At 37.0% G+C, this 21,998-nt stretch overlaps 1 protein-coding gene across 6 annotated transcripts in view; it reads left to right on the top strand.

Moving 5' to 3' along the window:
* The first annotated feature begins 1,270 nt into the window (after window positions 1–1,270).
* LOC149063669 (small G protein signaling modulator 3 homolog) overlaps window positions 1,271–21,998 on the top strand; it is a 77,854-nt gene continuing 57,126 nt past the window's right edge. For 2 of the 6 annotated variants that reach the window (XM_089255814.1, XM_089255813.1), the window contains exons 1-7: window positions 2,863–7,049; window positions 11,778–11,925; window positions 15,184–15,368; window positions 15,490–15,556; window positions 17,343–17,473; window positions 18,378–18,572; window positions 20,058–20,192. In XM_089255814.1, coding sequence (XP_089111940.1) covers window positions 11,862–11,925; window positions 15,184–15,368; window positions 15,490–15,556; window positions 17,343–17,473; window positions 18,378–18,572; window positions 20,058–20,192 — 777 coding nt within the window. In that variant the 5' untranslated portion in view covers window positions 2,863–7,049; window positions 11,778–11,861. Of the gene's footprint in view, window positions 1,379–2,862; window positions 7,050–11,777; window positions 11,926–15,183; window positions 15,369–15,489; window positions 15,557–17,342; window positions 17,474–18,377; window positions 18,573–20,057; window positions 20,193–21,998 lie in introns of those variants that run through there. The other 4 variants (XM_089255811.1, XM_089255809.1, XM_089255812.1 and 1 more) reach the window with 4 other exon arrangements.

Below are 21,998 nucleotides of genomic sequence, written 5' to 3'. Positions count from 1 at the left end.
CCATATTTTTTGCCAATTCGTCAAACATTGGTTATCACTTGAAATATTTTGTATTATCTAACACGTTTTGTGAAAACTAATTATCATGCTAACCGTACACAACTTCAATTTGGCTCAAAATTATTCAAGCCAAAACCGGGATATTAACGCTTCACAAAAATAATCACGAGGTCCCGGATTCGAACCCCACCGTCGCAACAGTGGTGGGTGGCTGAAGTTGATTTTTTGTTGTTCCCACAACTTTCTCGCACAGAGAGAAACAGACCTACAAAAGGTACAATCGTAATTCAAACATTGCACTTCACTCAAACTTCTAAAATATAGATGGCAGCACTGAAAAATCAGACACAACACTAGACACGCACTCAGACAGTTAAGCCCCGTTCACATGTACAAGATTGGGGGTCGCTTTGGTGGTAATTACCGGCATGACAACTTTTATCCCCTCGTAGGGAAGAAAAAGGTGGGAGAGAAGCTCATCAAAAAAAGCCCATCTTTCTTGGGGTAGATTGGAGGTCGACACCGACCTTCTCTCCCATAATCCTTTGCGCCGCGAAAACTGCTATAAGCTCCTTCGTCAACCATCTTGAATCAATCACTTCCGTTCAACCTACGTAACCAGCGACGACTTCCGGAAAGAATAGGGGGATTACCGGCTTAAACTAAACGACATGTGAACGGTTTGTAGCGAAAATCCCCGTTACCAGGAATTTAACCGGGATGTTTTATTGCACATGTGAACGGGGCTTTAGGTACACACACTTACACTTCCGGCACAACTCACTAGGTAGTGAATTGTCCATAGATGGCGAGAGGTCTGAGATGTGCTCGGTTTGAACGAAGTCGTGAAATACCAACCAACATTCAAAGCAAAATCACACGCATGAACATTCATACAAATGATTTACTGTTTGGAGACGCTTCTCAGTTTCACAAGAAAAAACTAGAGGAGGAATAGTTGCCTCTTTTCGAAACCCCCCCCCTAATATCGGGGATGTCCGGAAGAAATACGGGATGTATGGTCACGGTGAAGACATCAAATAACCCTCTAGGAATAAAGATTATATGGTCACACTGTTATCTTGGCGGCTGCCCATGCATGAAAAAAACTATGTACGTCATCCCTATCAACGAATCAAAATGTGTTTTACAATCTAATTCTCTCTGACATACAATAAAACGCTGACTTTGATTGGCTCAATTTCGTTATAACCACCCACGTGTTTATGACCTACATGAAAACAGTTAAATGAACCTGTTAGGAAGCGTAGGAGGATTCACGTATGGACTTCAACATGCCATCAGCTGTCATCTCCGCCGATAGTACTTTTAAACAACATATTCAACACTGATTGTTGGAGGTTGATAGCTGGAGCTGGTTTGAAAATTAACTTTGCTTGGTTATTTTAGTGTTTAGGGTTATCTCTATATTGTATTTTGTGGTTTTGAAAAATATATATTTAAGTAATTTATTGATAATAGTAGCGTCAAGAGTATTTTTAGGCCTACTTCAATAAGTACATTTTTTGAGGCTTGGTAAGCCACATTGTTGGCTTTTGGTCCAGTTGACGTCCAATACTAATTTTCACCTTTTCCTCACGGTGACCTTAGTATGTTACACTGAAGGATAATTATCAAGAGTACTTAGTCATGACGAACAGTATGGAAACTAATGAAAATGGACAACAATACACGGATTCGGTTTTCAACAACGCCCCATTTTGGAGCTCTAATCTTTCTGGAGAGACCATACTTGAGCTGGCTTCCGATTTTGACAAAGATATCACAATCAAACTTCATGGCTCGACCCCTATACCTGATTCAAACCCGAAAAAGGTTCGAGACTTTATAGCTAATAAAATTTCGGATACCAATCGAATTAAAGAAGTAAGATTTTCTCGTGCTGGAGACCTTCTGATTTCAACATCGTCAACCGATATTGCGTTAGAGGCTCTGAAAATTACATCTTTTGGTGATATCCCAGTTGTGACTTGTGTGCTAACAGACTCGCTGTCCTCACGATACATCGTCAGAGGTATTCCTACATCAGTAGAGCTTTCTGAGGTGGCCCAGGAGCTGGAACATAATGATCTTACTCCACTTAATATCCGTAGAATTCTTCGTAATAAACAACCTACAACTTCAATTATAGTGACGTCATTGGGCTCTTCAATGCCTGCTGAACTTAAACTTTGGTACCAATTATTCAGACCTGATCTATTCATTGAACGTCCCCAACTTTGTCTACGTTGTTTTCAGTTTTCTCACAGAACAAAGTTCTGCCGGTTATCATCCCCCCTTTGTCTTTATTGTGGTGAAAATCACCTTGCCAAGGACTGTAAAGGTGTGAAAAGATGTAAAAATTGTAACTCTGAAAATCATCTACCCACTGATAAGCTTTGTCCTAAGTATCAAAACGAAGTGAGAGTATTGAATTACAAGTTAACTAAAAATGTCCCGATCCATGTTGCTAGACAGGCATGCAGAACATCCAGCAGTTCATATGCAGGAGTAACAGCTTCATCAATTTCTTCGGATAGTTTTCAGTCTTTTAAATTGGACATAATGAATGCAGTTTCTTCCGAACTAAAAAAATTCAGGGAGGCACTTGTTGAAGAAACAAAGCAGTCTATTGTGGAAGCAATCACACAAGCAATAAAAGAGGTTATTCCCGACATGTTGAAGTCCCTGATGGAGGGTGTTCAACCTAATTTGATGGATCCGAGAAATGTTCGAAAGAGGCCTAGCTCACCGGAGAACTTAATATCTGATGCAATTCAGTTTAACCCTGTTCGAGGAGGTAAATCTAAATTACCTCGTGAACTGGGATCTCCATCGCAGAGCAGTGGAAAGTGAATGAAATCATGGTTTTGTTTGTTTTTTTTTCCCCCCCTTTTTTTGCCAACTACTTTTCTTTTGAAGAGCTTAATCAGCTCCTTTTTTTTTGATTTTCATGTCAAGTCGACGTCATATAAGGTTATCTTAATGTTTTTATGTTTTGTGGAAATGAAGTTAATTTCCCAGTAGTAAGCATGGTGCAGTAATTTTTTTAACACTGAGTTTTTTATGCCTAATTTTAGAAATTTCAATATCCTTCAATGGAATGTCAATAGCATCTCTTCAAAAATTACAATTCTTAAGCAGTTTATAGATAAATTTGATATTCTGGTTTTCCAGGAAACATGGCTCTCTCCGTCCAAAAAATTCTTTCTTCCTGGTTTCCATATTTATCGTCTTGACAGGAATTACTCCTCAGGTGGTGGTATCATTACAGCCATTCGCTCTTCAATATCCTCTAAATTGGTGTGGTCCTTCTGTGATCCCTCAATGGAAATTCTTATCACGCTAGTTTTTATCAACAATAAATCCTTTTTCCTAATCAACATATATAGACCTCCTTCTCCCTTTTCATCAGGTCCTTTAGACCAGGCTATTTCACATGTTTCTGGTGATTTTTTATTACTTGCTGATATGAACTGTCATAATAAAGCATGGGGTAGTAATCACGACTCTAGTGCGGGCAATCAATTATACAACTGGATCCTCCAAAATAACATTTGCCTTTCTCCTCCCAAATGCCCAACCTTTTATAGAGGTTCTACAGCATCTTATATTGACTTGTGTTTCAGCTCTCCCAACTTAAATCGTCATTTGATCTGGTCTACAACTGCTTCTCTTTACAATAGTGATCATATTCCAATTCGGATTTCTTTACCCTCATACCGTCTTGCTGCCATCAATATAAAACATTCCATTCACTGGCCTACTGTTGTCGCTCATCTAAAAGAGATCAACATGGAATCAATTTATAATAATCTTTATGACCAGATCAAACAAGCAGTTCATTCATCCTATAGGAAAAAACAAAAAACATTCTCTTACAAATTAAGACTTGATCAGGATGGACGTCAATTACTTAAGAGAAAGAAATGTCTGTTCCGTACTTATCGTAGAATTCCTTCCATTCAAAACTTAATCAATTACAAACAGCATGCTGCCATTTTCAGGCGTCATCTTAGAATCCTTCGGTTCAAAAATTTTGTTTCAGAGATAATGCCACTTTCTTCCCCTTCACAAATTTATTCAGTTCTTCGTAAACATAAATATGTGGCTTCTAAGTCATGGGATAATTCCAACCATATTTTTTCTACTGCTCAGAATAATGTGGTAACTCCTTCAGACCAAATAGCTCTTCTAAAATCTCATCATTTTCCAACATTCAATGATGTTCCTTGTTCCTTGTTTATTGGCCCACCTCGATCATTTTGTGACACCACTAATAGTTCCTTCACTGAAGGTGAACTCATGAAAGCTATCAAGTCTGGCAGATCAAATACACCAGGTCCAGATGGCATTCCTCTTAAAACTTTCAATCATCTCCCCAAAAAGGGACTGGAACTTTTATTACCCTTTAATAATTTATGGCAAACTTCAACTTGTCCTCACTCATTCAAAGAGGGCAGAATCATTTTTATACACAAATCTGGTAAATCACCATCTGAGCCGAAATCCTTTCGTCCTTTGACACTTATTAATACAATTAACAAAATCTTTGAAAGAATAATTCTTTTCAGACTAAATTGGATCTCATTGAAATTCAATATTTTTCCTCCATGTTTTTATGGGTTCAGAATTAAAACAGGGTCAGAAGCTTGTCTCAGAGACATTGTATTTAACATTCATAAGTCTTTTCAAAGGAAGGAAACCAGTTATTTGTTGGCATTGGATATTCGTTCTGCATACGATTCTGTAAAGCACAATTTGTTAATTCACAAACTGGCCAGGATGGGTTTCCAAGGTCTCATACTTGATTGGCTCTATGAATACTTGACTCATAGATCTCATTACATTGATTGGAGAGGAGATAAATCCCAAATATTTTCTCCGTCCTGTGGTCTATTACAGGGCTCCTCATTATCTCCCATCCTTTTTGCTCTTTTTACACTTGACATAGTCACATATATTCCAAATCATACAAGTATTTTTATTTTTGCTGATGATATTTTCCTTTATACGAGTTCAGATGATGGTACTACAGCAGAATTAAATATGAAAGAATCCATTTCGCAAACTCTTTGTTGGGCCAGAAATAGCTCTTTAGATATCTCAGTAACGAAATCCAAATTCTCCATCTTCTCGAGAAAACGAAATGTTCACTTTCCTTCTTTTGTCATTGACAATATTCCCATTCCTTATGACCCTTTTATTAAAATTTTAGGTATTTACTTCGAGCGCACTTTACGTTGGAAAAAACACATTCATCATCTTCATTCTAAGGGTACCTATAGTCTAAACATTTGCAAATCCATTAATCATGCCTCGAGGAATATTCCATGTAGTTTTATCAAACCGGTGTTCAGAAACATTATTACAGGTATTCTTGGGTATGGATCAGTCATTTGGCTCAATGCAGCTGAGTCTTCTCTTCTTAAACTTAACACAATTTATAATTCAGTCATGCGCTCAATTCTCTGCCTGCCAAGGTCCACTAGAATCAACAAAATGAAAATGATTCTTGATTTTCCTAAATTTCAGGATCTCTTACTCTTAAGGATCACCAATTTTTGCATTAACTCAACTGCTTCTCCTACTCAGGGTCCATCCAACCTTTTGAATACTGGTTTTAACAAACTTGCTCCTCCTTTGTCAAACAAAATGGACCAATTTTTGGCACACTGTCAGTTCTTTCCACTGCCTGTTATTCAACCAGTATTTCCAAATGAGCCTTGGCGGCCTGACAATATCTCTATTATCACAGATTCAATTTTATTTCAACAATTCCCCAAAATTCCAGGTGTTCAACATCTCTTTCAAAGTTTTCTGGATTCTATTGATCCAAATACAATAATACTAGCAACAGATGCTTCAAAGAAACAATATGTTTCTTGTGGTGCTTACTATCCTGCACAAAATACTATTAGAACTTGGTTTGCTCATCCTGACTCTTCAATTTTCTCAGGGGAAGCCTTGGCCATTTCAATGTGTTTAAAAACATTTCTTCCTAATAACAAACAATGTATGATGATCTTTTCGGATAGCAAATCAGTTTTGTTGGCATTGAAATCATTCTCTTTCCGTTCTCACACTGTCATTCATCTTCTTCATTCACATTTAAACTGGGCCAGTTCTTTCTCAGAACATATTTCACTTATCTGGGTTCCTAGTCATTCAGGCATCATTTTAAATGAAATAATAGATAGAAGTGTTCGTCTTATGGCTTCTTCTGTACAGGCTCCTTCTCCTACGCACATATACCCTGAGGACCTTCGTGCAATTTTTCACCAGAAATTTAAAAACTCAAATTCAGTCTCTCAGAGAAGTTTACTTCCAGAATTTTCTGGCTTCTATAAGTCCTGTGAAAAGTATTCCCATCTCTTTTCTTCTCGGAAGTTGGAAATTTTGTTTTTCAAACTCATTGTTAATAGGGCTCCTCTTAACACTTATTTACATTTTATACACGAACTGGATAGTCCAAACTGTTCACACTGTGGTGAGTTGGAAACTTCTGAGCATTTTCTTTTTCACTGTTCTAAGTTCTCTCATATTCGGAATCAGACACTTAATATTTGCCATCCTCAAATAAACAATTGGAATAAATTTCTTTCTACTTCTCCTAAAGTTGCGATTCAGAGGTTAGAAGAATTCCTTACTCTATGTAATCGCTGGTAATTTTGTTTTTTCGGTTTTTTGGGTTCCATTTTTTCTCTACACACACTCATCAAGGGACTACATATCATTAGCATTTTGTTTGTAACCAAGATCGTCCCCTTGGTTTGAAGAAATCATACTCTCCTTCCCGCTCATCACCATTTTCGTGTTTTTTTTTTTTTTTTGTCAAATTTTTGTGTTTCCTTGATGGTTGTATTACTTTGTATTTTTCATATGCCTTACCTGTGGTTTTTTTTTTTTTTTTTTTTCTTTTCTTTTCTCCCTCTCTCCCCCCTTTCACTTCAGGGATTAGCCTTGGCAGCATAGAGCCCTGAATAATAAGACCAAGACCAAGAACACTGATTGTTAATTATAAAAGGCAAGCTTTTCAACTGTCAATAGTAAGATGTCAAATATTTATCTTTGGCAATTTAAACGAATCCGCGGAGATGTGTGTTTTAAATGACCTATTTATTACGTATTTACTTTGTGACATTCATTGTGTAAATAATCTCTCTACTAGGTTTGTTGTTGACTAGTGTTTCTCGATGAGGGGGGCGCCCATATGGGGGTCCTTCTTGCTGTAGTGGGACATTTTAAGGGGGACCCACAGTTGAATATAAAATGGAAGGGGAGCCCTAGCAGGGGGCTAATGAGGTTACACAGCCCTGTGGGACGAAAATGAGATGTGAACAAATAAAGCTTCCAAGTTCAAAATTGTGGTTATTTTTAGAATCTATTTCAAACTTCCCATCGAATCGGTCCTATAAACACATGGGGGTCCATCCAGTTAGGGCCATGGGGGGGAAGGAGTCCTCATCTTGAGATCTGGTGCTATGTTATTTAGAATACGTATATGTGAACTGTTGCTTCTGGCTCAGAAAGGGCCCCCTAGAACATCACTCGTGTCTGGAAGCCCATGATCTTGAGATGGCCCTATGTAAAATCATGAAGCTCGCTCTCTTAGATTTTTGGTGTGGACCCTACATAACAGCTCCACAAAAAATTTCGTGCAATGCCTTCAGGAAGCTTATTGAACTTTAGTGTGGCTTCTCTCTCTCTCTCTCCCCCTCAGAAGCCTCTTCTGTGAAGGATTGGAAACGGCCCAAAATCTCTATAAGAGGGAAGCTCACTGAACTCTAGCACGTTTGCTCCCCACCCTCAGAACATTTGCCTGGATGCCCATGATGTTAAGACAGTGAAGAGAAAAAGCCGTCTCTCTATCTCTAAACCATCCCGACTGGGGGCCATAGGCGGAGATAGACTTGGAAGTCTGGGGGGGGGGACACTATGATGATGATGTCAATTCATATATACATTAGATCAGTCGACTCCATCTTTGACACTAGGGGATTGCCCCCCCCCCCCGCTACTCGTATCTCCACCCATGCTGAGAGGCTACTAATGTCTCTACTTCAGTGCCTCACGCCACAGCACATGAAATTTTTATGATTATTTCAATGTTTTGGAGAAGGAGACATAGAATGAAATAACAATACTTTTTATACCCAGAGCCATATTTATGGGGGGGACTAAGTTGGCTATAGCCTAAGGTGACAAATTTGGAGGGGGCTTCGCAATTGAGGAATTAGTCAAGTAAATTAGACTGCAATGGGAGAAGTATTGCACTCTGATTATAGAGTGGTCAGCTGTGTACAGAATTTTCACATTTCAGAGTTTTTATTCCTCCCCCTGCAGATTTCAGTACTTTTGCAGCTATCTGTCAGCATTCAAAGACAGCATCTATAAGGCCTGAATTCGCCTTGTTCCTATAAGATCGGGAATGCACATTTTTTGAAAAGTCGTAAAGAATTGGGAAGCCTGTTCAAATTGTGAAACACTTTCCGAGAAATTGTTCAGAAAAAAAACTGAATCTGCAAAAAACTTTACCTTGAATGTCCACAGTTTTGTCGTCTAGCTGCTATGTGGTAGTCGCAGTTTCACATCACAAAAATCATGGATATGTACATAGAATCAGCTTTTGGAGGCTCTACCAGGATTTCTTCCACAGAAATTCTGTGTGGGTCACTAGCGCTCAAAAAGAATTTTAAATTAACACATATTTTTTTTTCTACAATATTTCAGTTTTCTACAAAAATATTTCTAACTTTTGATTTTCTTAAGGTAAACATGGTCCCCCCCCCCCCTCCTCAAAACACATTTTGCTTTTGATGAAAATCCAGGTTTGGAAACACTTGATTGTGAAGTGGTAATTGGCTAAAAATATGATTTCCTAAAATTTCCCAATTTTGTATTGGCTATTTCTTTGGAAAAAAAAGCTCTGGTTTCCACGATGATCACACAGACCCACAACACAAATATGTATACATTAAATTTTTCAAATCCGCAAATTACCAATTTAGAAGATACATGGGAACAGCTTTGGTATAAGGGACAGGTTGGCGATTTTTGGTGACTTTTTTTTCCGACGCCAAATATGTCCGACGGTCCAAGAAAGAGCCGCCAGACACTACATGCGCCAGAAAAAAAAACCGCCAGCATAGAAAACAGTAAAAATCAATAAAAAAGAATGGTATAAACAAAAATAAGCTCTGGATTGTTTAAAAAATAAAACTGTGGATAAAAATAAATCGATCAGGGTTTAAATAAAACCCGGGCATTGTTTAAAATAAAGCCCCGACCGTTGTTTAAATAATAAAGCGATCAGGGTATAAATAAAATACGGGCACTGTTTAAATAAAGGAAAAAAAAGGGAACAATACAACCTGACCAGCGATGAAATGTTATCCAAACACTCGGAATAAGCACAAACGACAAAATGGCTGTACGGCTGTTTGAAAAGACGCGCTAAAAAACTAATGCCGCCTGGCAGAATTTTTCAGAACAACGACAACCCAGCAGAACAACACCGAACCAGAGTGCGCCAACGATGGCAACTTATCACCGGAAAAAAGTCGCCAATTTGGCCTGTCCCTTATACCAAAGCTGTTCCCCACAATGGCTGCTTGCCCTGTTTGAGAAAGTATCTAGTTGCAGCCCTAGATAAATGACACCACACCTACTGAACACAAAACGGAATCCCACAAAACACGCCAAATGTCGGGCACACGTACACTGTTAAGTTTCACCAACATAAATCTGACATAGCTCCCATATTCAGGGGTGAAAATATGTGGCAGTTAAATGGCGACAGATCAGAGTGGTGGACCATCAGGAAGGGAAAATAAAATCATTCTAGCAGGAAATCGCTTCGCAAGGATTTATATGAATAGGGAATCAGAACATGAGTGTCTGAGAGAATGAATCTCATTTGCTTTAAGTTTTATCAGAAGATAATATTGAAAGAGCCAAGATTTCTTTAACGAAATGGAAAATCAACCAGAAGGGAATTTATATAAATATATTGATTTATTAGTAAATATGTAACTCTAACCAATTTTCCAATTACAGTGGATCCTTCTTATAATGTTTTTCAGAAAACTGTCATAAAAAAAACGTAAGCAGCAAAACACTTTAAACGGGAAATCTTAATGAGAATTACTTAGAGCTGGGACTGTGTGTGGAAATAAGTTATATTAAAGCGTTCTTAATAGGAACGTTATAAGCGGGATCAACTGTATATTTTCGATTTATTACATGTGCAGAATTCGATACGTTAAATTCTCAGTGCCAATGAGCTTCTTTGCAAGCTTTTCCTACTAGTAGACAATGAAAGTAAATGAGCCTTTTTGGATAAAACCTGTTTTTAGAAATGTATTATATTTGATTCACAGAGATACCTGATTCTCCTATCCAAAACATGACCCGCTGCTCTGTCTCAAAGAATAGATATAAGCAGGTGATCAAATATATACAAGAGATACAAGTGAATTATAGGGGCCCTACTTTTTTTTTCAAGATAATTTTTTTCCGAGAGGGTCCTACTTTCACTCAAAGACCCAGATTTTTCTAATAACCTGGGTCTGGACCCAGGTAAATTAGAGTACAGCGACATCTCTGTATAGTTATGATTCCATTATTTATTATTACTCCTTAACAGAATTTTATTACTCCTTAACAGAAGTCCTACGTCCTGATGTGATCACATTAAGTGATGTAGACTGTATATATATAATATATTTGCTGCATTTTTAATATCAAAGTACTAGTTGGAGGGGTATAGGGGTCGTCTCAAAACTGTGAACTTGGCGAGGATATGAACTATGACCATAGAAAGCTGGCACAGCTCTCACTATAATTATTTTTTTCTTGATTCACACAAGACAAATAAATCATATCATGGCATGGTAATCAGTTTTTTCCTTAAACATTTGAAAGTGAAGATGTGTGTGTGTTTGCAATGGCCTTCCTACTATATAATGTGACGCAAATATATAACTTCCTTCAGTTTCTTTCAAGTTGATTTTGAATTTCCTTTTCCGAGACCTTCCTTCCTACTGTACATTATAAGAAGTATCATGATTCTTTATATACATTAGGCAGTTTCATTCTACTGCCTCACAATTTGTAAATAACAAAAATATGGGATTTTCACCCAAAGGGGAAAAAGTTATGTTTTATAACAGAATAAAAAAATGGAAAAGGATTGAACCTTTCACAACCAATTATGTGGGAAAGAAAGTATTGTGGCGTTTTACACCGATAACCGTTTACCATAAATCCTGTTCAATCAAACGGTATGTATGGTCACCGTACGCATGAACAGGACTTTTTCAGATATTGGTATTATTCGGTTACTGTTATCAGAAATTTGGATGTGAACACATTAAGCATTGTGGACTGTAATGCAAATGATAAAATTAAAAAGTTTAAGTAAGTAGTATTATCCACAAGCAACAAAATCATACATTTGCCTCTGTCTGTAACGATAATTGCTTACATAACTGTATTACCCTCTGGTCCTGATGCACTTTTCATAGTGTTAACATATTCCATTTACAATGATAACTCTATTATAATATTTTTTTCAAACACCGACGAGGACAAAAAAAATTAATCTATTAAGGAAAAGGGTTCTTATTGAAGCTTTATGAATGAAACCTAAATATTATTTGACTGTAAAATGGGGGAGGGGGTTGACCATTAAGAGAAGTTTCACTTTATTTCTATCATTTACAAGTTTTTCATCGAGTATGAAATCTGACGAAATTTTCATTGTCTCTTTACAGCGATAAATCCCCGATGTCTCCCATCGAAGAATAGATTTTTCTATTTATTCAAGAGTTCATAAGAAGTGACACATACCAGTAATTATGGAGTTCGCACGAGCTGTATTTGGAAAGTCGCCTGAAGGTTACAGTGGAAAAAACACTACAGGTTCATTCATATATTTATATTGCTATACTGTAGATTGGGATCATTCAAGTATTACATCAGCATCGACGGGGGTTTTCGATTTGCTGACTTTTGATGACAAGAGGAGGGAAGGGGGGTTTGGATGATACTTACGTCATCAACCACCCTTTATGAAGATATGAAATATTCTTAATTTCATCTTATTCGGTGCACCAAAAATGGAAGAAAACGTTTCAATAGTTATTGGGCATCTGAACTAACATTTTCCCTATTGGTAAGTCCCCTACAGAGCCACTTTAGTGATCTCTAAATGTTTCACTGATCCTTCAAGTGCTCTAGAAATGTGTCCAGGTTGTGTAAGTGCTCTGGAACTGTGCCACGTATCACTCAAGTGATCCATAATTATGCCATGGATCACTTAAGTAATCTGGGAATGTTCTGCAGATAACATGAGTGATGTAGAACTGCACTGGGGGGCTGCTTAAGTGCTTTAAAATTGTGCCACATGTCACTCAATGGATCTCTAAATGTGCCACGGATCATGTAGTGTTCTGGAACTGTGTCGCGGGTTACTTAGGTGATCTTTGAATGTGAAAGTGATCTTTGAGGCTTACTTCAGTGATCTGAAAATGTGTCATGGGCCACTTAAATGCTCTGGAATTCTGCCACAGGCCATTTAAGCGATTTGTAAATGTGCAGCTTAGTTCATTTTTAAAAAATTACGTTTGAGGTGGCGGGCACATCAGATAACCCCAAGGACCATGGATTTAGAATGTATGGCTTGGAGGGTGTGTCACAATTAATTTCTTAAAGACAAATTTTGAGTTCTTAGCCCTCAAAAATAGCATTGAAATTAACTGAAATTGATTCTAATAACAAATAAAGGTATTTTCTTTCGAAATATTAATTTAAAAAAAATGTTTGTATTAAAATGTAATTAAATTATGAAATTAAAATTATTTTTAAAAAATTGGGGGGGAGGAGCCCCTATGCTCCCTCCCGCGTATGCTTCTGATCCCACAAATAAGCGTTGGAAGGTAAGGGGCAGTGCTGACGAAATTTTGCTGACAAGAGGGGTCAAAAATGGCAAAAAATTTGCTGATGTAATACTTGAACAGACCCATTCCTGATTATCCAATGTTCATATGGCCATAGATGTGTTAGAAAATCAAAATTGCCAGATTTAATTTTGCCCGTCATAGTACATTGCTCAAAACAATTAGGGATTATTGCAAATTAGATGATAATTAGTGACATAACCACATCGCTTTTTTATTCATGGTGAAAGAAAAAGGATTGAAATGCAAATTTATCGCATTTGCAAACTTTGGAGCATGCAAATTTTTTTGTGAAGTTGAAAATCATGTGTCACCGGCAGCCAATGGATCATGGCTCACAACGAACTTTATAATGGTGGTCAAATTGAATTTATTAAATGCTTCTTGTGATTGCTTCAACAAATGAATGTTTCAACAGCGTGATTTAGACAAATCAGCAGTATGGAGGGCTATTGGTCATCTAGAAGTAGGTCAAAGACAACCCTTGCGTGATGGAAGTCATTGGCATTTCTCAAAATATGATTTCCTATCTGTGAAATTGACTATTGGAAACTGGAGATGTAACCCGAAGTTCAGGGCAAGGCTATAGGCTTTCAACATCACAAAATGAAGATCAGTATTTGTGGGAAAACCGCAGGATGAATACCATTCATTTACACAGCAACATCTTCGGACATTTACTGGAACCAGTGTTTCAACTCAAATAGTCAGAATCTGACTCTACTCTATTGGTCTTTATGCTTGCAGACCTATGGTGCTCATTGCTTTGACCAGAAACCACCGTGCTGCCTGCAGACTGTGGGCACAAAAACGTGTCAGTTTGGATCGAAATTAATGATCCAATTTTCTGTTCCCATTTCACTTTTCAACCTGATAGTAGGTGACTGTGGATCTGGAGAGAATGTGGCACTCAAAACAATCCATCATTTTTGTCTAAAAGTACCCAGTATGGAGGAGGTGGATTGATGATCAGGGCGGGTATCTCAATAAATGACTGCACCTACCTGTACATCATCAGGAATGGATCACTGATGGCTTAGGGCTATATAGATGAGGTTCTCTGACCTTTTGTGATCCTTACACCGCAGCAATTGGCAATAAATTCTTTTTCATTTACACTAGCATTACCCCCACATCATGCTCAGCTTGTGGATGACTTATATTTTGATGAAGGAAACCTTAAAATGAACTGACTATCATTTTCTCCTGACATGAATCACATTGAACATGTTTGGGACATTCTGGATAGAAGAGTTTCTGGTCAACATCCCCCCCCCCCCAATAGACTGTTCAGTAATTGGAAACTGCAGTCTCTCATGCGAGTCCATGCCTCACAGGTATCAAATATTGCTTTCTGTCTGGGAAAGGCACGGCCGTATTAAAATTATTTTCATCCAAAAAAAAAACACATTTCCCCCCTCCCCTGTTTTTATGCATAAAATATGCATTTCCCTGTTCTTCAGCATAAAACTTGAATAAAATTTTATTATTCCATGCATGATTACCTTTTCTCATTGTACTACAGGGGTCTGGATGACATTTCAGCCTCCAAAACTTCCCCTGTCTCTCTTTACAGCTGAAACTGCTATATATCCCTAAAACTGACTAATGTCATGACATGGAAAAAATTCATTTATAGTTATCAAGGCTTCAGATAATGTTATTCATTTTTTTCCCTGGTAAGGTTTTTCCTGTGCATTCTGCAGCTAAAGTTATTATCAGACTGCACAACTATGTTAGAGGCTAGAAAGTGTTTCGCTCCTCCCTTTTGACAAACATTTACATACCTAATATTGTAATCATTTTGTAGTATTCACTGTGATCCATGAGCGTGTGGAGCTGCTTTTGCAGTGGCGCCTCTATAGCGAACGCAAAGTGTATGACAAAAAACAATCCCCTTCCTTCAGTTTTTTAATCAGTTTCTTTCATTCTATTCCATTTGAATTCCCTTTTCTTGAGAGACTTCCAGAACAGAATTACTGAATGTACCGTACATTATGAAAAGTATCATGATTGGTGATATACATTAGATAGTTCCATTCTAACGCCTCACAACGACTTAATAACAAAAATGCAGGATTTTGTTTTAGCAGTGTAAGTAAGGTTTGTTGGATGATTGAGAGTCTACTGTGCTTTATGCATGGTTATTTGAATATATGCAACTTTGTGTTGCAATAGGAAATAATGTAATAATAATGTATTTTTGTAATACTTTTTCTAGTTGAGACTCTAAGTGAAGATGAAGACGATGCATATTTTGCTGATGTCACTGAAGCAATCAGTATTAGGGCTAATTTATTTGGCTCACCTTCAAGTGGCAATGGTTACTCACCTGCTCCGGGTGGTTCATTTTCTGCACTGACGCCTTCTATGTGGCCTCAAGATCTTCTCGCATCTCTAGCTCAGGTGATATTTTTCTCTCACATCTTTATTGGCACAACTTGACACGGTTTTCTTTGTTGTTGTTTGGGAATTTTTTTATCTTCTGAAGAATCTAATTTTATTTTTGTGTTTTACCTCGTAACAGCCAGAAGATGCTGGCTGCCACCCTGATTACAGATTTGACGAATTTGGTTTTCGAGTTGATGAAGAAGGTAACTATTCTAGTCATTGCATTCAACTTTTGTTTCTGACAACTTTGGCATTTCACTTCCATTGGGAGAAACATTACCCTCAAGCATACTGCAGACTAGTTACATTATGCAGGGACAAATCTTGAATGCTTCGAACTAGGTGGCCACAGAAAGCACCTACTGAAGGGGACTTGTTTTTTTTAGGGTGCCATTTGAGGGGAGGGGTGATTTTTTGTCACCAAAATATTATTCACTTACACTTGAAAAATGTCCAGAACTGGCCCTGACATTGTGCCATATGAGAGGTTAAAAAATTTGACATTTTGTGGTTGTCTATTTTTTCTACTCAATCAAGACATTTTTTATGAATTTGTCCCAAACAAAAGATGTCATTTCTTTGAATGAATTTCCCATTTACAAACTAATTGTTCTTGTCTGTACAAGTTCATAAAAACAAATGTGGACTGTGTATGTATTTTTTATGCAATATAGTGCCTCATTATAACATGCATATGGATATTTTGCACATTTTATTGGAACTGCTGTTGAAAATTTAACCTACTGTCATGAATTCATGTTAAAAAGTGGAATAAAAATTAAATTATAGAATTGGCAAACTATTGAAATTGGTTGAGCACGTCTCACCTAGGTGATCTAAAAAGAAGTGGGAAGATGAGAGATAGTAACAAATGCAAAAATGAATTCGGCTAAATCATATAAGGAGTAAAATAAAATTATGTTTATCACACACACTTAAAACCTCAACATCGGTGGCTAACTGCATATCTTAATTTTTTGACCCATTATGAATTATTTCACGATCACATCCTGGGTGCCTTTTCCAGGGCTACAACTGGGGAAGGGGGGGGGGGAGAAAATTTGGTTGGTCTGATGCCTCGGGCGCTAGACCAGAGCTGATCTCCTTGTTAAAAAGGCTCGCTACAGAGAGCAACAGCCTTGCAACATTACAAATATTTAATCACTACATTCCCCTCACAATTTGCAATAGAAATGACTGCACTGAAAAACAGGGAAAGGCTGGAGGGGGGGCATGATGATGATTTTGTTAATTCATATACACATATGCATAGACCAGCTCCATAGATGATAGCTTCCCCCCCCCCCCCATATCTCCATCCGTGTGGAAAAATCGGGCACAACACACTAGCACTCAGACCATTAGATATACACACACTTTGTTCCAGACTCTGCCACCAAGCTGGGCTGGAAGAGATCTCGACAATGAGATAAGTCTAGTGGCTAAGTCCTATCATTCATTCATGGCATTATTACTCCTGCTCATTCAAGTAACAACCTTTTTTTTTAAGTTAAAATTTTATTGTTAGGGGGTGCCATTGACCAGAGCTGGAGAAATATTAGGTGCCAGGTTGCCATGGTAACTAAAAAATAGGTATTGGCACCTAAAATTTTCTTTGTGTAGTTACTAAATTGCAAGCTGAGAGCAGCATGAAATGTTGGAAAGCAGCATATCTGCCAACATGAAAGAGGGTCACTATGCCCTGAAAAAATCAAAGGAAGCATTATTTTAGACCTTTTTGTTTGAGTGCAATTTTTTTTGGTGCCTTGAAGATTGTTCTGGCACCTAGATTTTTTGCAATTTGTCCAGCCTTCAGCCTTGCCATAGGTTGTAATTACTAGCACTAAGCAACTTGTTTGTAAGATATGAACTTATATATATATTTATCAGCCAAAAGGGAAAGAAATTTTAAAATTTTATCAATCGTCTTAGAAACATCATTAGTCATAGTTTATATAATTTTTATATTTGTGATTTCTTAACTCACAGATGGTCCGGAACAAAGCTCAAGCAAATTACTGAGTGTAGCTTTTGTAGAAGACCCGCAGCATCGCCTACAGTGGATTGCTCATCTTGAGTTCACTCACAACAATGAAGTCGGGGATCTCACTTGGGACAAGGTGAGTTCTTTTCAGTTAAGTTTAACACCAAGTGTTCATGAATGGTATCAGATTTTCTTTCAAGAAGCCATTGCACCTTTTAGTGTACATGCATCTTGCATCAACGTTGAATTTTTAGTTGTAGCTTTGTCTTTTAATCAGTAGATGGTGTTGCGGCACACATGAGAATGAATAAGTTTAAGATATAGAAGGATGGAAATGGGTAGTTGTTAGGAAAGATGGTGTGAAACACCACTTTTTTTATGTCTGTCAGTGTAAAGTTTGTAATTTATATATTTGTGCATGTAGTAAAGGAAACTGGATGTGTTTTTCTCTGTGAAAAGCCCTCATGATATTTATATTAATGCATAATTAATGCCGGAATTATCATGTCATGTAATTAAAGTCCACGGTGCTTAATCTGATCAAATCAGGACTCAGGGTTTCTGATAACAATAACTGAATGATAACTACATCTGAAAAAAATCTATTTGCAAGTATAGTAACCATACATGCTGTTTGGTCAAGTAGGATGTTTGGTAAACAGGTATTGGTATAACGGGGCAACTGTTTTTCTTTCCCATATAATTGGTTGCAAAATGTTCACAATCATTACATTTCTATTTTATTTTATTCTAAAACTGAACTTTTTCCCCTTTAAGCTAAAATCTTGTATTCAGTCATTAAAATGCAACTGTTTAATGATATCAAGAAGTACGAAATGTTTTTTAATGTGCACTATACATTGATCTCTTGAAGTCTCTCGGAGGGACTTTTTTCAAATGGAAGATTAGCTAGCATTAAAAAAAGAATCTTACTGCAGAGAGCAAACAGGTCTTCAACACTGCACTTTTGTAAAACAAGTAGCAGTACACATGAAAACTTCAGTTTTATTGGAACATCTTTTTCTCTCCCTCTCTTCCAGGTTGAGCCATACCTTCCAAGAACTGAGAAGTTAGGAGCGATGGTCAGGCAAGGTATTCCTCATTCCTTGAGACCACAGATGTGGATGAGGCTTTCGGGTGCTATGAAAAAGAAGATGGCTTCAGATCTCACTTATAAAGATGTTGTGAAAGCAAGTTCGAATGATCATATTATGACTTCAAAGCAAATAGAAAAAGTGAGTGGTGCTACCGTTCTCATACTAGTATTTCTCATTATGCAGTGCAATAATCATAATTTTAATAATTTGAGAGAAAAGAAAGAATGTGTGTAAACATGTGTTATTATAACTAAATGGCTGGTATCAGAGTGAGCCATATTGGTAAATTAGGCCTCCAACTTGCCATAAATTTATTTCGGTTTGGCTTATTCTTGATTTATTGATTGCGTTAACTCTATTTGCTATCAATTTTGTGCTACCACAGACTTTTAGTACTAGGAAGAAATAATTTTTTGTAAGTGATTGGGATGCATAGGGAAATCTTTTGATAATTTTTTTTTTTATTCTTCTCCAATGTTGGCGGCTATGATATCATGACATGAAGTGTGATAAAAAAAAAACCCACTGTATTATTGTCATTTGCATTTCCAGGTTTTAATAATTTTATACTATCTATTTATTTCATATAAACTCTGAAATTGTATTGAATCTATATACAGTCGAATCCTATTACAAAAAACTCCAAGAGACCGGAGAAATCACTTCATTATAAAGGAATTCCAGGTTTTCGCATTGTTTCTATGTAAACTTATCTGGGAGATTAGAAAAGAGTGTTCGTTAAAACTTTTTTTTTTTTGCTATAATAGGATTTGACTATATAAAATTGATTTTCTATGCATGTGCGCGCACTTGTGTTCTCTATACAAATCTACAATTTTAGACCAATTGTCGCCAAATTTTGCCAAACGGGACCCGACTACTTCAAAAGTTTGTCAGAGTAAGGCAAATGCCCAAAATGGCCAAAAAACTGTCGGACAACAATGGTTTCTCTGCCTCAACCATCACTTTTGAAATGTTTTCTTTGGTTACCGTGGTTCCCTAGCAATGTGTTTCAGACATGCATATGCCTTTGCAAGGGTTGTCACTTCTTTAATCCTGTCAGTATATGTATAATATGACACGAATGTTGCTCTTCACTTGTTAATACAAGTTATAAGGATGACTGGATGTTGTGAAGATATTTATTATTTGAGATGTTAATTTTTTTAAGGAAGGAAAAACTCACCAATGCCTCTACCGGGAGTCGAACCCGGGTCCCTCGATTGCCGGACGAGTGCTCTGACCACTAATATACGCTCTAGCGAAGGAGAATCTCTATCTCCTCTGTAGCTTAGTGGTCAGAGCATTCGTCCAGCAATCAAGGGACCTGGGTTCGACTCTTGGTAGAGGCAGAGATGAGTTTTTCCTTCCTTAAAAAAATTAACATCTCAAATAATAAATATCTTCACAACATCCAGTCTTCCGTATATATTGTATATGTATAATAGTTTATATGCCTTTATAATGGTTTGTCATTTTTTTAATCCTCCCAATAATTGAAGAAAACCCTAGCAGCGCCAAGTATTAGAGCTAGTAGCATATAAAAAAGCAATTGCTGTGTAAAAAAGTGTTCATTTACATACTTATATTTCTTTCTTTGGTTCTTATTTTTGTTTTTTGCAGGATATTTTAAGAATTCTTCCAAGCAATGCGTGTTTTTCCAGCTCGAACAGTACTGGAATTCCTCGTTTAAGAAGAATCCTCCGGGGATTAGCATGGCTTTATCCTGACATAGGTTATTGTCAGGGCACAGGAATCGTGAGTATTGTCTACTTCAGCATTCTTCAACTTCTAGTCTGTTGACTGGTGCCAGTCAGTGAGAATTTCCTGTTGAAGAATATTTTTATTGATCAACTTTATTGATAAAAACTGGATCAGGGTATTGGTGAGATTATTAGCAAATTCACATATCGCATGAAACTAAGGGAGGTAGTCGGGAATCAATTAGGAGATGCTCCAGACGAACTTGAATATGATTACAGTATGGGCTAATGAATGGAGCATGACCTTTAGTGGTAAGTGCTCATTTGGTCGCTCATTTTGGTTCAAACAACTTTTATTTCACTTTCAAGTTGAATGTTATTACTATCCCGGATGCAACAAGGGTCACCGATTTGGAAATCATCATTGATAGCAGCTTAGATTTTCTGAACATTGTTCAGCAGTGGTCAGAAAAGGTATGTAGAATGCTCTTGTTTTATTCTTAAAGTCACTTTGCATTCTCCTAAAGTCATTCTTCCACTTTTCCAAGGTTAAGTCCCGCACTGGAGTATGCCATAAAGTTTTGGATACCATACCTAAAGAGTGACATAGACGTAGTTGAAGGGGGTGCAGAGAAGAGCTACGCATACTTTTGTTGGCATAAAAGCCTTGCACTGGGAAGAAAAACTTGATTTCTTCAGTATGTTTACATTTGAGGAATTCAGGTGTCTGGAGATATGATTGAACTGTTTAAAACTTTCTACGGGATGGATGGGATGAACCATGAATTTTATTAATACACAGTCAATCAACTGCTTCGACGAGAGAACACCAGTATCGTTTAGTAAAGGACAACTCCAGGTTGTGGTGTTCTGGTTTTAGAGGATAGTAAATTTTAACTCGATGAACATGTTTAAAAAGTAATATGATAAATAAATATATATATATATATATTGGGATAAATCAAGGAGCTATCCATGCTTAGATAAGACAAACATAATCTTCTTTATTATATAGTATTAATTATTAGTTTTTTCTTTCATGATATATTCTTTTATATTGAGTATTTTGGTTACATTTGGCATCCATATTTTTTGTCATCTTTTTTCAGCCGCCTCGTTGGGTAATTTGCCTGTTGTGGCGTTTGTGTTTGTGTTTTTATAATATTCATATAATAATCATAATTCAACCAATGCATACTAGTTATACTATAAACTAGATATGATAAATATGGAAGAAATCATGATGAAATATCACTTAAATTCAACCAATTTTCAGTTTTTCGCAGTATGTGATGGAAGCACTACATATATTTTGGCGGGAAAAAAAATTAAATCAAATGAAAAATAAGTGTTATAAGGATAAAATATGTAAACTATATTATCAGCCTTGTAATGCTAGCCTTCTTAAGATTTACCACCATTTTTAAACATAACATCACCGACCAAATACATCATCCCAGACTGAAGTTTTAGGAAAATGTCTGGTAAATTTAAATAATTCATTGATATACTGAGAAATTGCATTTTCTGGATGTTATGCTGAAACTAATATTTGGAAAGAAAAGCGATTTGTCTCCTCCGGGAATCAAATCCGGGTTCCCTTGAATACCGGGAGAGTGCGCTAACTAATTCACCAGAGAGACACTTTTCAATTCCTTATACGGTAACACTCATTAGTATCATGAAGCGCTGAGTGGAGACATAGCAGCCTCCCTTAACTACAGCCCGTTTCTCCGCAGTTGGCGTTTGTTGGCCCAGTTGGCAGTGGGAGGCTGTTATGTCTCCAATTAACGCTTCATGTTACTAATGCGTGTTATAAGGAATTGAAAAGTGTGTCCCTGGTGTATTGGTTAGCGCACTT

The sequence above is a fragment of the Pholcus phalangioides genome, unplaced genomic scaffold (genome assembly GCF_987345545.1).
Source record: "Pholcus phalangioides strain wild (caught in Gottingen) unplaced genomic scaffold, Ppha-v1.0 ptg000172l_1, whole genome shotgun sequence".
Taxonomy (NCBI): domain Eukaryota; kingdom Metazoa; phylum Arthropoda; class Arachnida; order Araneae; family Pholcidae; genus Pholcus; species Pholcus phalangioides.
This window is presented reverse-complemented; position numbering and strand designations above follow the sequence as displayed.